The sequence below is a fragment of the Tachysurus fulvidraco genome, chromosome 7, assembly GCF_022655615.1.
Source record: "Tachysurus fulvidraco isolate hzauxx_2018 chromosome 7, HZAU_PFXX_2.0, whole genome shotgun sequence".
Classification (NCBI taxonomy): domain Eukaryota; kingdom Metazoa; phylum Chordata; class Actinopteri; order Siluriformes; family Bagridae; genus Tachysurus; species Tachysurus fulvidraco.
The window spans coordinates 14,933,803-14,948,802 of NC_062524.1; the positions used below are offsets into that span (position 1 = coordinate 14,933,803).

General features: G+C 44.8%; 3 protein-coding genes across 5 annotated transcripts in view; all 3 read right to left on the reverse strand.

Moving 5' to 3' along the window:
* tmod1 (tropomodulin 1) overlaps nucleotides 1-2,478 on the reverse strand; it is an 11,817-nt gene extending 9,339 nt beyond the window's left edge. For 2 of the 3 annotated variants that reach the window (XM_027134668.2, XM_027134666.2), the window contains exons 1-2: nucleotides 2,180-2,478; nucleotides 664-895 (exon numbers count right to left, since the gene is read on the reverse strand). In XM_027134668.2, coding sequence (XP_026990469.1) covers nucleotides 664-783 — 120 coding nt within the window. In that variant the 5' untranslated portion in view covers nucleotides 784-895; nucleotides 2,180-2,478. Of the gene's footprint in view, nucleotides 1-663; nucleotides 896-1,611; nucleotides 1,773-2,179 lie in introns of those variants that run through there. The other variant, XM_027134667.2, reaches the window with a different exon arrangement.
* Nucleotides 2,479-2,762: 284 nt separating this feature from the next.
* Nucleotides 2,763-12,098, reverse strand: tdrd7a (tudor domain containing 7 a). Its single transcript, XM_027134670.2, has 18 exons — nucleotides 11,944-12,098; nucleotides 11,037-11,244; nucleotides 10,636-10,783; nucleotides 10,355-10,508; nucleotides 10,094-10,149; nucleotides 9,778-9,941; nucleotides 9,222-9,559; nucleotides 8,861-9,127; nucleotides 8,589-8,775; nucleotides 8,359-8,470; nucleotides 8,074-8,276; nucleotides 7,833-7,967; nucleotides 7,652-7,735; nucleotides 7,254-7,388; nucleotides 4,415-4,525; nucleotides 3,894-4,291; nucleotides 3,347-3,507; nucleotides 2,763-3,266 (listed from the first exon to the last, which is right to left on the reverse strand). Exons 2-18 carry the CDS (start codon nucleotides 11,241-11,243, stop codon nucleotides 3,049-3,051), a joined length of 3,078 nt encoding a protein of 1,025 aa, XP_026990471.1. The 5' UTR covers nucleotide 11,244; nucleotides 11,944-12,098; the 3' UTR covers nucleotides 2,763-3,048.
* Nucleotides 12,099-12,272: 174 nt separating this feature from the next.
* Nucleotides 12,273-15,000, reverse strand: part of stra6l (STRA6-like) — an 8,478-nt gene continuing 5,750 nt past the window's right edge. Inside the window, exons 12-18 of the mRNA XM_047816842.1 lie at nucleotides 14,951-15,000; nucleotides 14,819-14,867; nucleotides 14,437-14,554; nucleotides 14,078-14,197; nucleotides 13,600-13,763; nucleotides 13,269-13,409; nucleotides 12,273-13,156 (exon numbers count right to left, since the gene is read on the reverse strand). The exon at nucleotides 14,951-15,000 is cut by the window's right edge and continues 32 nt beyond it. Of these exons, the coding sequence (XP_047672798.1) occupies nucleotides 12,942-13,156; nucleotides 13,269-13,409; nucleotides 13,600-13,763; nucleotides 14,078-14,197; nucleotides 14,437-14,554; nucleotides 14,819-14,867; nucleotides 14,951-15,000 (857 nt within the window). The 3' untranslated portion in view covers nucleotides 12,273-12,941. The remainder of the gene's footprint in view (nucleotides 13,157-13,268; nucleotides 13,410-13,599; nucleotides 13,764-14,077; nucleotides 14,198-14,436; nucleotides 14,555-14,818; nucleotides 14,868-14,950) is intronic.

Below are 15,000 nucleotides of genomic sequence, written 5' to 3' on the forward strand. Positions count from 1 at the left end.
AATAAACACTTTGTGTGTAAACTCAGTGTGATAATGAGGAGGCTGATTTAGGGGCCAGATCATCCAGAGGAACCACCAGAAGAACCACTTGTGAGTGCACTCACATACACACTTCATCTGAACTCAGCTATTAATAACCACATCTACAGCTGGAGCTGATTACTCACTGTGTGTGTGTGTGTGTGTGTGTGTGTGTGTGTGTGTGTGTGTGTGTGTGTGTGTGTGTGTGTGTGTTCAGTATGTGATGCTGGATGGGTTGCAGAACACACTGAACTTCAAGCACGTCCTTATCTTATGTTCCAGTTGTTTATCTTTAAACCAGTCACAGAGAAGCAGGTGAATAAAATTTACTGACAGTGATATGTCACCAATCACAGCACACTAATCCCCAACCAATCACAGCACAGCACATGATATTGTGAATATTAATTCTACAGGTCATTATTGGACCTGGGGTGGGGGTCGGAGGGGCATTAACTTGAACTCAGTTTCATAATGTTGTTTAACAGGTTCAATTCTGAGAAGCACCACACAGATCTCCAGACTTATCTTCATCCCCATCTGTCCGTCTCTGGCTCAGGGACACGTACAGTCACGATATTTCCATGTTTCCATGGTGATAAATGTTGTTATTAAATGGTGTAAATGATGATCAGTTCTTACGTCAGGGTCGAGCTCTTCGAGTTCATCCTCGAGTCTCCTGAGCTCTTCCTCACTGAGCTTCTGCAGGAGCTCGTCCTCATCCACGTCCCGGTATTTCTCCATCTCCTTACGGTACGACATGGTGAGGATGAGTGGCGGACGTATGAAGGACAGCTGGAGGACAGGTGGAGAACAGGAAGGAGGAGGCTGGTACCAGGATGAGAACAGAAATGTTCTCCTCAACCCTCAGGACCTGCACAGAAGAAATGGAGATTATATGAGTTTAAGAGCAGCAGTATGTGGGGGCGGGGACTGTGGTCTGATTGGTTAACATGACACTGGGGGCGGAGTCTCTTATCTGATTAGTTATAGTGGGATTAGTGGAGACGACTGTAGTCATGTGCTAAACTTTGTAAAAGACTAAAATGTGATGTTCTGCAAAATAAATTCATACATTTATTAAAAATAAAGTTGCCTTCAGTAATTTTATACAATCAGAATGCAGCTTTAGACTGATATAAGAGATAAAGGGAGCTTTGTTTCAAATGTCATTGGATACAAAGGCTTTGTGTCTCCAGTTTGTCCTTCGTGAGAGAGGCCTTTACAACAGCCTGGAAAAGTCTAATGGAAAGACACACGCGCGCGCTCCATTAGGGAAGGCGAGAGCGACAGGTGGCAGAAGTCTCACTGTCTCAGGCGATATATTTAGACTCCGAGTTCAGAAGGTCTTATAGAGAACTGAGGAACACTTAGACCTTAAAGCTCTATATGAACAATACACACAACGACACAATCATCACGTCCCTTCAGAACACAGTCCATCAGATGAGCCGTGTTCAGTATCCCAAGATTTCTTAATATTTATGTTTTACATGTGAGCTACAAAGCTAAAGCTGCTAGCAAATCATGTAATCTTTAACATGGAGCAAGCTGCTAACTGAAACACACACATCGACACACAATGTTTACCTCAGTAACACATCTACACAAGAACAACTGCCTTCATCAGTGCTCAGATCTCTTCTGTCTCGTCACACAAACAAGTGTAAACTCCTCTGTGCTGAAGATGTCAAGAACTTCAAGTGCCAGCTTCAGCCCTGACTCGTCCACAGTGCTGACACTGGAGACTTCTTCTCCACATCAAACACACACACACACACACACACACACACACACACACACACACACACACACACACACACTTCTCCTGACAGATGAACGATTCCACACACCTTAATCTGTGAATGAGCTGTTACTATAGAAACCAGGGCATTGATATAATTGTGATGTTAATTGTGAAGGAACTTTGAGGAGCCTGTGATGTTGATACCTCCACCTCTGTACAGGATCACACACTTTCTACACTACACAACAGTTCATGAAATAAACAGTGTGAAAATTATAATGAAAGAAATTTATAACAAACAAAAATGCTGAACTTTGTGTATATATATATATATATATATATATATATATATATATATATATATATATATATATATATATATAAATAAATAAAATGTGTGTGTGTTCTCACCGCACAGTCCCGCTCTCCGGTGTTATCTATATATAGCCCTGTTGAATACTTTGCCCAGATATGGGCTCCTTTAGCAGACCCACCCGGTAGAGCGCGCGCAAAGGCGGTTCGTGCACCAACACCGAGCAGCAGCGCAAAGACACACGAGCTCCCGCCACAAACCGTACAGACTAACAGCAGACAAAAGTGACAGTGCAAGCCGGTGACCGGGGACTGGAGCTCGGGTCCTCTCTTCTCGTCTCACTGCTGTGTAATGACCGCGGTGTGTCCACGCGAGACACTCCGGAGACGCCCACGTGTCAGTCAACCGTCGTCACGTGACCCAACAGTAGGGATAGTTACGTTTAAAATAATTAGATAAACATTATTATGGTCATAATTATATCAGTATTACAACTAAAACACAGAGCTGAATATAATTATAAAAGGTGGAAGATTATTAAATAAAAGTAAAATAAAATATCGGGGAAATAAAAAAAGAATCACTGCTATACAAAAGGAGAGAAAAATAACTAACTGGGAAAGTCTCATTACTTTAAAAACCCTCATGAAAAAGGCTTGGTGGGAAAAATGAGCACAATAATGACACTTTTTCTTTTTAATAAAACATTTGAACAAATCTTTACAAATTCAGATATTTACCACTATAATAATAAACACACACACCCCACAAAATATAACACCAGCAAGTGAAAAAAGGTTTAATACATTTCAGTGTACATTACTGTGTACTTTTCAGAAGGTAAAGTTTCATCACACAAATGGAACACAAAGAAAATCACCAGCATATCAACAAAAAATTAACGACAAACAGCTTGCACTTGTGTATAAGTTCTGGACTATGGGAGTCTCTGGGCTTGAGAGCAGCCTTACTGCTCACTGTTGGTTTTGTCAGTGAACTCAGCCATGATGTTGTGGATCCAGACGTCGCTGTCCTGAGATGTATCCACCAGGTACACAGACAGTTTCCTTTCCCATGGCTGCACCCCATGATGGACAGAGTGGACCAGTGCCACCAGCGGCTGTCGCTCCACGTGGTTGCGGAAAACGATGGCAGCTTCCTCGCTCCAGCTGCCATGTGGCACTCCTGATACAGCACAAGATAGAATCAGCTCAGCCTCACTCAAGATTAGAATGATGAGTAGAGAACAGTGTGTGTGTGTGTACCTGCAAGCTGGGCAGGGATTCCCTGGAAGGGCAACTGCCTGAATTCATTAATGAGGGGGCGGAGCTCTGATTTGTACACGACCTCATGCTTTCCATAATCGAGTTCATACACGGAGACCAGAGAGTTTGATAACACGCCCTTCACCAAGACACGGTGCCAACTACAGAGCGGGAGGGAGAGGGACAGACACAGACACAGAGAGAAGGAGAGAGAGAGAGAGACAGTGTGAGAGAGAGAAAGAGAGAAGTGTAATTGAAAGAATAAGACAAGTTGATATAAGAAGAAAAGAATGAAGGAAACCTAAGTAAGAAATCTGGAAGCAAAACGAAATCCTAAGGTTTTAAACGCTCACATCAGCATATTCAAAAAAACAAAAAGAACTCCTAAGATGCATAAGTTAAAATAGATGGAAGCCTCGCTTACTGAGCTTCACTGTGCACATGGAGCTGTCTTCATGCCCAATATTAACATTTAATAATAACAACAACATGTCTAACACACAGCACTCCATCATGCTCCCCTTTCTCCTCCCAGGATCTTACTCACTTGCTGTCGATCTTGGCAGCATAGATATTGTTCTTCTGAACAGTGATGGGCGTGGCCTCCTGTCTGTTATAGTAGAGGATCATCTCCCCCATCAGCACAACCAGCTTGTACAGCTCCTTCCATGGTTGTAGCACAAAGTGACCTGGGTGACAGGCCACTGACACAAACACGTCTAAAGTCTGCCCCTCCTCAGGCAGCTCCAGTGCTGGAGGCATGACAGGAGAGGCAGAACTCTGAGAGGAGCCACCTGACTGGGGCAGGGCCGTGGTGGCGATGGGGTGGCAAACAGAGTTAGAGGATAACTGGAGCTGCAGATTAATGCTGGAGGTAGGATCATGAGCTTCAGGGCCAAGGAACAGGTAAACATGGACCTGACCTGCTGAGTCCAGATGAGATATCTACACACACACAAAAATTAAATAAATCAGACAGGCCAAGTTTTAATAAATGTTCAAGTCAGAACAATGTGATGATCAACAACGTGCTTACGTCCCCCGACCCAAAAAAAGACCGTTACAGACCTTCATTGTGCACTCAGGGGCGTTAATCAGTGTCTCTCTGAGCCACAGCACAACATCAGGAGGCCAGACTTCTTCATTTCTGTTCACTTCAGCTAAACGGCACTTAAAAGCCTACAAAAACACACACACACACACACACACACACAGCCAGCCACAGACACCCACACATGGAGACAGCCAGCCACACACACACCCACCCACCCCCACAGACCGACACACACACACCCACCCCCACAGACCGACACACACACACCCACCCCCACACAGACCGACACACACACACACCCACACAGACAGACCGACACACACACACCCACACAGACCGACACACACACACACACCCAAACAGACCGACACACACACACACACACACACCCACACAGACCGACACACACACACACACCCAAACAGACAGACCGACACACACACACCCACACAGACCGACACACACACACACACCCAAACAGACAGACCGACACACACACACACACACACACACACACCCAAACAGACAGACCGACACACACACACACACACCCAAACAGACAGACCGACACACACACACACACACCCAAACAGACAGACCGACACACACACACACACCCAAACAGACAGACCGACACACACACACACACCCAAACAGACAGACCGACACACACACACACACCCAAACAGACAGACCGACACACACCCAAACAGACAGACCGACACACACCCAAACAGACAGACCGACACACACCCACACAGACCGACACCCACCGACCGACACCCACCCACACCCACAGACCGACACCCACACAGACCGACACCCACACAGACCGACACCCACACAGACCGACACCCACACAGACCGACACCCACACAGACCGACACCCACACACCCACACAGACCGACACCCACACACCCACACAGACCGACACCCACACACCCACACAGACCGACACCCACACACACCGACACACCCACCGACACCCCGACACACACCGACACACACAGACCGACACACCCACACACACCAACACAGACCGACACACCCACACACACAGACCGACACACCCACACACACCAACACAGACCGACACACCCACACACACCAACACAGACCGACACACCCACACACACCAACACACCCACACACACCGACACAGACCCACACACCCACACACACAGACCGACACACCCACACACACCAACACAGACCGACACACCCACACACACCAACACAGACCGACACACCCACACACACCGACACACCCACACACACCGACACACCCACACACACCGACACACCCACACACACCGACACACCCACACACACCGACACACCCACACACACCGACACACACAGACCGACACACCCACACACACCGACACACCCACACACACCAACACAGACCGACACACCCACACACACCAACACAGACCGACACACCCACACCGACACACCCACACACACACCCACACACACACCCACCAACACAGACCGACACACCCACACACACCAACACAGACAGACACACCCACACAGACCGACACACACACACCCACACACACACCGACACACACCCACACACACAGACCGACACACACAGACCCACACACACACACAGACCGACACACAGACCCACACACACACACAGACCGACACACACACACAGACCGACACACCCAGACCGACACACCCACAGACCGACACACCCACACCCAGACCGACACACCCACAGACCGACACACACACCCACACCCACAGACCGACACACACACCCACACCCACAGACCGACCGACCGACCCACACACCCACACCCACAGACCGACACACACATCCACACCCACACACCGACCGACCGACCCACACACACACACCGACCGACCGACCCACACACACACACCGACCGACCGACCCACACACACACACAGACCCACACACACACAGACCCACACACACACACACAGACCCACACACACACACACACAGACCCACACACACACACACACACACACACACACACACACACAGACCCACACACACACACACACACAGACCCACACACACACACACACAGACCCACACACACACACACAGACCCACACAGACCCAGACCCACACACACACACAGACCCAGACCCACACAGACCCACACACACACACACACACACAGACCCACACACACACACACAGACCCACACACACACACAGACCCACACACACACACAGACCCACACACACACACACAGACCCACACACACACACACAGACCCACACACACACACACAGACCCACACACACACACACAGACCCACACACACACACACAGACCCACACACACACACACAGACCCACACACACACACACACAGACCCACACACAGACCCACACAGACCCACACACACAGACCCACACAGACCGACACACACAGACCGACACACACAGACCGACACACACAGACCGACACACACAGACCGACACACACAGACCGACACACACAGACCGACACACACAGACCGACACACACACACAGACCGACACACACACACAGACCGACACACACACCCACCCACACACACAGACCGACACACACACCCACCCACACACACAGACCGACACTCACACCCACCCACACACCCACACAGACCCACCCACACACCCACACACAGACACACACACACACCCACACAGACACACACCCACACAGACACACACCCACACAGACACACACCCACACAGACACACACCCACACAGACACACACACACCCACACACAATAAGAGAATTTATTAATAGTGATTTGGTACAGTGACTATCTGCAGTGGTGTGGCACACGTGTGTGTGTGTGTACCTGTGTCGGTATGGTGAGGAGTTCTCTGATGAACACTGCTGGAATCTCTCTCAGTTCACTGAGTTCCACAGAAGCAGGAAATCCCAAATCCACAAACTCCACATCCAGAACACGACTGCCATGCAGGTTAGTAATCTGAGAGAGATTCATACACACTCGGTGTCATCGGTTCAATCACAGAGTCAAGCTCAGAAATCATGCAATCCACAAGGCCAAGAATTTCAGATCAGAGTAGTTTGTTTGCTGAAGTCCAAAAATCTGTTTGTTGAATTGTTCCAAAAAGCCCTTTGTTTCCAACCAGAACAAAGAGCTCTGGTTTTGTTCTTTTGATCATGTCACATTCATCTTCACTCCACTCACACACAATCAGAGACAATAAAAACTTTTTTTGTACTCACTTCTACTCGAGCCCATTTCCCCGTGTGTCGTGCCACACACACTTTACCACAAAACGGCTCAGACACCAGCAGCTCCCATGAAACCTGGTCTCATGAGCACATCATACGTTAAAAAAAGTTAGCAACACTAAGTGATAATGGCCTCCACATTTAAACCAAGCATGACCCAAACAGAGAGAACCTGAGACAGGAAGTATGAATCGATCTTGTCCATGAGTCCTTGGAGCTTGGAGAGGCCTCGTGATGGAAGCTGGCAGAACACACTGCCGTCAGACCCCACATTCGTCACACACACATTCGAGTACGAGCTGTTCACCTACATGAGAAGAAGTAAATCTACAGTTAACATACTGATGTTATCTTTAGCACTGTTAATGGATCACCACGCTAAATATAAAGGAAATCAAATCTCATTCTGTGACCTGCAGTGGATTCTGCATGGTTTTGTCCTGCAGAGCTCTAAGGCATGTAGCGTTTATGTTAACGTCCTTCTCGTCAGACGTGTCGTACAACACCATGAGGGGCGGAGTCTCACGATCCACCAGCTCGCCCAACAGTGTTCTGCCACATGCTAAAAACTTCAGTGTCTTCAGCACCTCCACATCCTCACTAAAGAGCTCCAGACCTCACACACACACACACATTAAAACTGTAATATCCACTAGCACACACGTTAAAGGTAAAGGTGTGTAAGGGGTGTGTGTTACCTGCGAGCTGGCAGCTGGTAGTCTGGAACGGCAGTGTGAGAAATTGTTCAGGGAGCTGCAGCAGCATCTCACTGTTAACCACCTCCGAGAAACCATGATCCATGAAGTACACCTGCACACACACACACACACGGAAACAATTAGGCTTTATCTTTCCATTTCCTAACAAAGGAAGAAAAAGATTTATTCAACTATTAACAAAGGCCACCCACAGACACACACCTTCTTACCTTCACATCATTCTCTTTGATCTGCTGCACCTGAGCTCGGAGCACAGTCTCCTCATCCAAGACAACTGCAACCAGCTGACCAACTGAAGGACAGGTGAAGCTAAGCCCTGCCCCTGTGTTGTGGTAAAACTCCAACATGTCCTCCTCCATCTTCTCCAGAGCCTGAGAATATTCCTTTCCCACATACCTGAGAGAAACAGAGACAGAACATGTGGTGAACGCAGAAGCTATTCAGATTTCAATGTTTTTTTTTTTAATGTGCATCACGGTACCTGCATATAACGTTGTTGGTGTTCTTGACCTCCATCACCAGCACAGACGGAAACTCCTCCTTGGGCAGGGACAGCTGAGGCACCTCCGGGTTGCCACAGCAGGCAATTATGCATGATTTGGGCTGTGGGCGGGGCTTTGAGGGCACAATTACAGTGGGCAGGGTGTATAAAATGGCTTTGTTACGATTCTGTGGCATGGGGTATTCGATTGTGCACGTATCGGCCAGAGGAGAGAGATCATCTAGCAGTGACTGTGGGAACTTACACCTAAAAGAAAAAAAAAAAAAAAAAAAACAACAATGTGAGAATCAGAACAGAAAAAAGGTAAAGATGCAGCATTTTCAGGTGTCTAGGTCCTCACCTGTATACTTCCTGAAAGAGGCGGGGCAGAGCATGAGCCCACAGGCCATGGCTGTATTTTATCAGCAGCTCCCGCACTTTATCTTTCACATCCTGAGACAGAGGGGCAGGGGGTGTGTCTGGAGGGGAGGGCAGGGAGCGACCCATGGACTCGGGGGTGAATGGCCTCTGGGACTTCAGAGTCAGAGATGTTGGGGACTGTGGGCTGGTACTAGGGATCTGGAAAGATTTTTGCAGGGCAGATGGAGGAGTGTGTGGAGGGGTGGAGGGTTTTGAAGATGGGTCTTTGGTGGGGTAAACCAGATACCCTGCGACTTTACCACCACCTGGCTTCTCCACCTGGAAAACAAACACACTGTATTGTACTGTGACTATCATATGTATGAGGTGCTAATATGACAATGTTTTTGTGTACAAAACTACATCCTAAGTGCACAGTGATGCTACACATCCATTTTTATTCTCTCCTTCCTGTTTAATAATCGGGTTTAGAGGACGATTTCCTCAAATGGACATTTGTTTAAGATTAAAAAATAAAATTAAACGCGTGTTCTCACGGTGCAGACGTGTGTCCAGCTCTCCAGTAGTGAGAGTGTGTATGAGGGAAGCTCCTGATTGAACATGGCACTGTACAGCTGAGGCAGTTTGGAGAGCCACACACCGCTGCTGTATTTCTGTAAGAGTTGCTTTACACGTCTCTGGAACAGCTCCACATCTCCCTCTGCAGGACACACAGACAAAATGAACAAATACAATAAGAAATGCAAACAAATACTACCAAAAAACAACTTTAATTACTCCCAGTAGCAGCATAAACGTTTTCATTGTTCTTTTCAGAAGAAACAGTGTGTTGTGTGTGACTTCACACTTAACCTGTGTTTTGGTTCTTGCTGGATGGCCGAGTGGCCACAGCCTTTTGGATCACTGGCCTAGGTACAACAGAAAGATGAGCAGAGTGAGTATAAGAAGATTTTTTTTTCCTAATGGAGTCTAATAATGGAGTTCTAGGTGAACTTTTATTAGGACCTGAATTTCCTGATGGTTCGGTGTTGGCTACAGTACTCAGGTGTACCTACAATGCTGCAGTGTTTTAGTTTTCCCTCCCTCTCTCTCTAATGGTGACGAGTTACTCACCTTGTGGACACCTTTCCCTGGTGGGCAGAGCCTGGTTTGGTGCTATACACCTGTCGCTGGTCATCGCGTGGGCTGAAGTGTGAGCCTGTAGTCTGTGAGCAGGTGCTTTGTGTGGTCATATGACCAGGCTGCCTCAGGGACGAGCGAGGATGAGCTTTAAAAATCACAACCACAAACGTTACACAACATACCGACAAATTTAATTTACTGTTATTTTACTAAACTATCATACCCAGATCTGTGTACAAGAGCGGTGATACAAGCATGCATGTGTGTGTTACCACTGCGTATAAACAGAGACAAAGTCTTCGGCCTCATGTGACAGTTCAGCAGCTGAGAACGACCAGAGTTTTTCTTGGATTCCCTCTGCCGAGCAACCAGCTGAGCGATGTGTTCCGTTTCTTTACACACCCCCGCAAAGCATATCACCTAAACAGTCACACACACAGCTTTAGATATTGCATCATTCATTTTAAAATGGGAATTTACTGGGACATGATCCCTTATAAAATGGTGCATCCCAGACCAAACCAGTCACCTAATGAATAACTGATCCTGATCACACAATTGGGCAACAGTAGGATCTTTCCTGGTAATGTACTGACTCCTGTACATTCCATAACCATAACATTCCATTCCTAAATTCCATAACAGTGTACAGTATGCTGCATGTCCAGGTTACCTCTCCAGTGTGGGATTGTTGGAGCCGCACCACATCAGGAACACTCCTGAGGAACTGCATGAGGTTCCTGTAGCCGAGCTGCGCCAGCGGGATAAAGTCTCCAGTCAGAGAACAGTAATCGGCCTGGACACGTGACAACGCCACGCCGCTCTTACTGCTCTGCAGCACAGCACGCAGCATCTTCTTTATGACCTCCACGTCACACATCCTGCAACACACACACCCCATCATCATCATCATTAACAATAGAACAGTAAACAAAGTATATAATATTTTTTACAAAACATACTCATAACACATATATACTATATCTATTGAACATCTTAGTTTAATTTCCCTGGAATATTTATTACATTAAAAAAAATAATATAGTATTTGGGAAATACAAAAATTAGTTCATGTGAATACAAAAATACTAATATATATATATATATATATATATATATATATATATATATATATATATATATATATATATATATTTATTTAAAAAACTCAACATCAAAATACATTTTAGGATATAAAAATAAAATAACCGTAAATATCAGATTAAACATTTAATAAATAAATATTATCTATAATTTATTTACATTTTAATTTTTTCCGTTAAAACATTAAAAATAATCCTGACAAAGTAACTTTATTAACTTGTTCAGAATAATATAGATTTTTTTTGTTTGACATGTTTAATAGTTTAATCCGTTAGTTAGCAGATGATGCTAAGTGGTTTCTCCTCAGTAGATTAGCGGGTTACTAACCGAATAACATCAACAAAATTAACTAAATAATGCACATAAAATGATCCAGTTTGGGTCACACATCGACAATATTGTCATTAAAACACTTCACAGGCAGAATATCGACTTTAATAAATATAAATAAACTATTTAAGAGTTTTACAACTCACCTGAAGTTTGCTAATTTGTTCGACTCCACGCGCTCAGTATATTATTAATAAGTGAACGCCAATGAATCAGCACCTTGTTTTAATAGGTCGACTCATTTAAGCGAATCGACCGCGCGAGTCGGTTGACAAGAACAAACGACTCTTGCGATTCATTGGTAGTTTGATAAAACTGCAGATTGTATCAAGGTTAAAATAGCAGTTTATAAGAAAGTACTGGGTTAATGGATTAATTATATAATTAAGTGTATTTTATATGTACTTTATGCTTTGTTATTGGTATATTTGTATATAAGATTGTTTACATTCAATAAAACAAACACACAATGAAGTAATTTTCAGTTTCAGTCAAACACATAAAAAGCCATTTATTTTAGTTAGAAAAGAAACAACAGTGATAAAGTGAGTAGAAATCGTTGTTTTGGTTAGCTGTTTATGTTAAGTATAAAAAGCATAAATTCTGTCTTATATTAATATGTTAACAACAAATGAGAGTAAATCCTGATGTTCCAGATGTTCCATGTCTTTACATTGTCTATATAAAACAAACCATGCTAAGCTATGCTAAGTTCATAATATTTAAGTTGCCCTAAAAAAGTGCTCTCAGAGCTTTAACCTCTTCCACAACATGTGTCTTTACCTTTGAATAACGATTTCAGGAAATCAGTAATTCCATAATTCTCATGTGGAGTTTGATGTTAAAATGTCATATTAATGAACATTGCGTAAAGGATTGTGAGGATTACCCACAATGCACTGAGCCAGTCACACAGAGTGTGTAGTAAATGAATCAAGTTTAACATTAAAGCTTTCGTACAATCTTAATCCCTAGCTAACTATCAAACAGGCTACAATTCTAGTGTCTCCTGTTTGTAAAGCAGCTTGTATGTGCATCGTCACATCACGGTTTTGTAGACACAGTAAACTCCTCTTCAGGCGTCACCATCAGAGATCTAGTGCCTTCTCCCTTTTAGAGAAGACACTCTAGAAGTTTGTCATTATCAGACTGTAGCATTATCGTCATTATGCTGTTGGATACGTTGTTTTATCTCGAGCTGTGATGACATTGTTATCACCCGGGCGATGGTGAGCGGATCTTGGTTGCTATTAGGATTGTTGCTATGGTGTCTCTTCCTCAACAGAATGAGTTTTGGGTTTCTGAGCATGGTATAGAGGAGAAGCCAGCGAGTGCGGACCCTGCTGACTCCTGGGAATTCTACATAAAAAAAATACATTTATTAAACAAACAGGATTTCAAGCAGTACTATAGCAGATTTATAGAGCAGTGTGTTCTTATTGGCTGATGCCGCAGGTATTAGTTCTCTGACCTGCAGTGTCAGACTGAGCGTGCGTGTTCACAGCCCTCTGTCTCTGCAGTGTGTGTTTGAGCAGCAGGTGGCAGAAACACAGCAGAACTGGATTACTGTGATGATGATCTGCTATTATCATCCCCACCCATGTAGCATAACCTGAGGATGAATACATAAACAAGCCAATGGCTGTGAATCAAGGTTATAAAAGTAAAATATACTCTTGATGCTAGTATCATTATAATTAATTTTACAACCATTCCAGAATCCATGAGAGGTTTAATTGTTCTGAGTGTAGAGATGCTTTGCTACCTGCTACATATAGCTAGAAGAGCTTTTTTAATTGTACCTGGATCCATGACCTCGTAGCCCCTCTGCATGATGGTCCGGTCAATGCGTGGAACAAGCCAAGTACCCACGATGCAGCTGTTTATCAGCCTGAGGATGCAGTTGCTCAGCCCCATGATTACGTTATAAAAGAAGAAGAAATAGTTGAAACTGTTAAAGGCTCTCCTGCAAAAATAAAAAAGAGAGATAAGGATCCACCATATCAGACAGGAAGCTGGGAAGCATGTGGCTTAACACCACACCATCATCATGCAGGTGAATTCAGCACTAAACTACAACACAGGCTTCAGGATGAGGTTCTTCACTGTAGAAGGCACACGATGCTTTGACCTTCCGAATCATTCTGACACATACTGTACCATGACGTTCCACAGAAGGGCAATAGACTATGATATAAGCAAGAACTTTTTTCCACAGCATTAAACTTAGTGTTATTTTAGATGTATAAATAAAGGAGTCACACACTGCGGCTGTGTTACCTGTTGTTGAGTGCTAAGGGTTTATCTTTATCGTTAGGTGATAACTTGTCCTGCAGGAAGAAGATCTGAACCATCACAACCTGCACCACCACCAGAGAGACCACGATGAAGATCGTCAGCCTGAAACCGACAAACATGTCTATTGTCATGGGACTGTGTTTCACTACCAACATTCCACAGTAACATGGATGTCTAACACACAGAGAAGGTGTCTAGAAATCCAGACCAATATCCAGAAGAAGAACTGAACCAGCAGAAACGTTACAGTTCCACAATCAGGAGACACAGTCAGCAGTTTATAAAGTGCTCTTGGTATCAATGATTCTTAAATATGTTTGTCTGAGTGAAAGGAATCTCACAGTAAGGTGACCAGGCTGGAGAACCAGGGTAGGAACCCAACTTTCTGGATCGGTAACACAACCAGGTACGCAAACAGCAGCGCGAAAATGAACTGCACATAGTGCACAATAAGATAACCTGCCAAGGTGAAGAGCACAGATTAAACATGGTAGTGATGTAGAGAAATGATGCAGTGACACGAAATATACCTGGTTCACAGTTAACCTCAGAGTCAGAGTGGCCTAATGTTCACCTGTAATTCATGTTAAGCCATAACACTATACCAGACAGCTCACAGGAACTAGAACGTTTCAACTGGAATGTAAATGTATGTGTGTGTGTGTGTGTGTGTGTGTGTGTGTGTGTGTGTGTGTGCGTGTGTATGAGATAGAGTTCACTCACCCCAAAGTGTAAATGCAATTTGCCAGCCTGAATATCGTGTAATCGCAGCCTAGATTTGAGAGGTTCCTGATTATTATTATTATTATTATTATTATTATTATTATTATTATTATTATTGAGTATCAGACTCACCACACTAAGTGCAGAGCTTGGTTTGTGGTACCTCTCTGGCAAGAAGTTCT

Coding starts and splice junctions, on each gene's coding strand:
- tdrd7a (XM_027134670.2), bottom strand. CDS start 11,243: ATGTGTGACGTGGAGGTCATAAAGAAGATGCTGCGTGCTGTGCTGCAG. Junction 9,128..9,221: donor CTCTTTCAGGAAGTATACAG/GTGAGGACCTAG, acceptor TTTTTCTTTTAG/GTGTAAGTTCCCACAGTCAC. Junction 8,277..8,358: donor TACCAGCTGCCAGCTCGCAG/GTAACACACACC, acceptor TGTGTGTGTGAG/GTCTGGAGCTCTTTAGTGAG.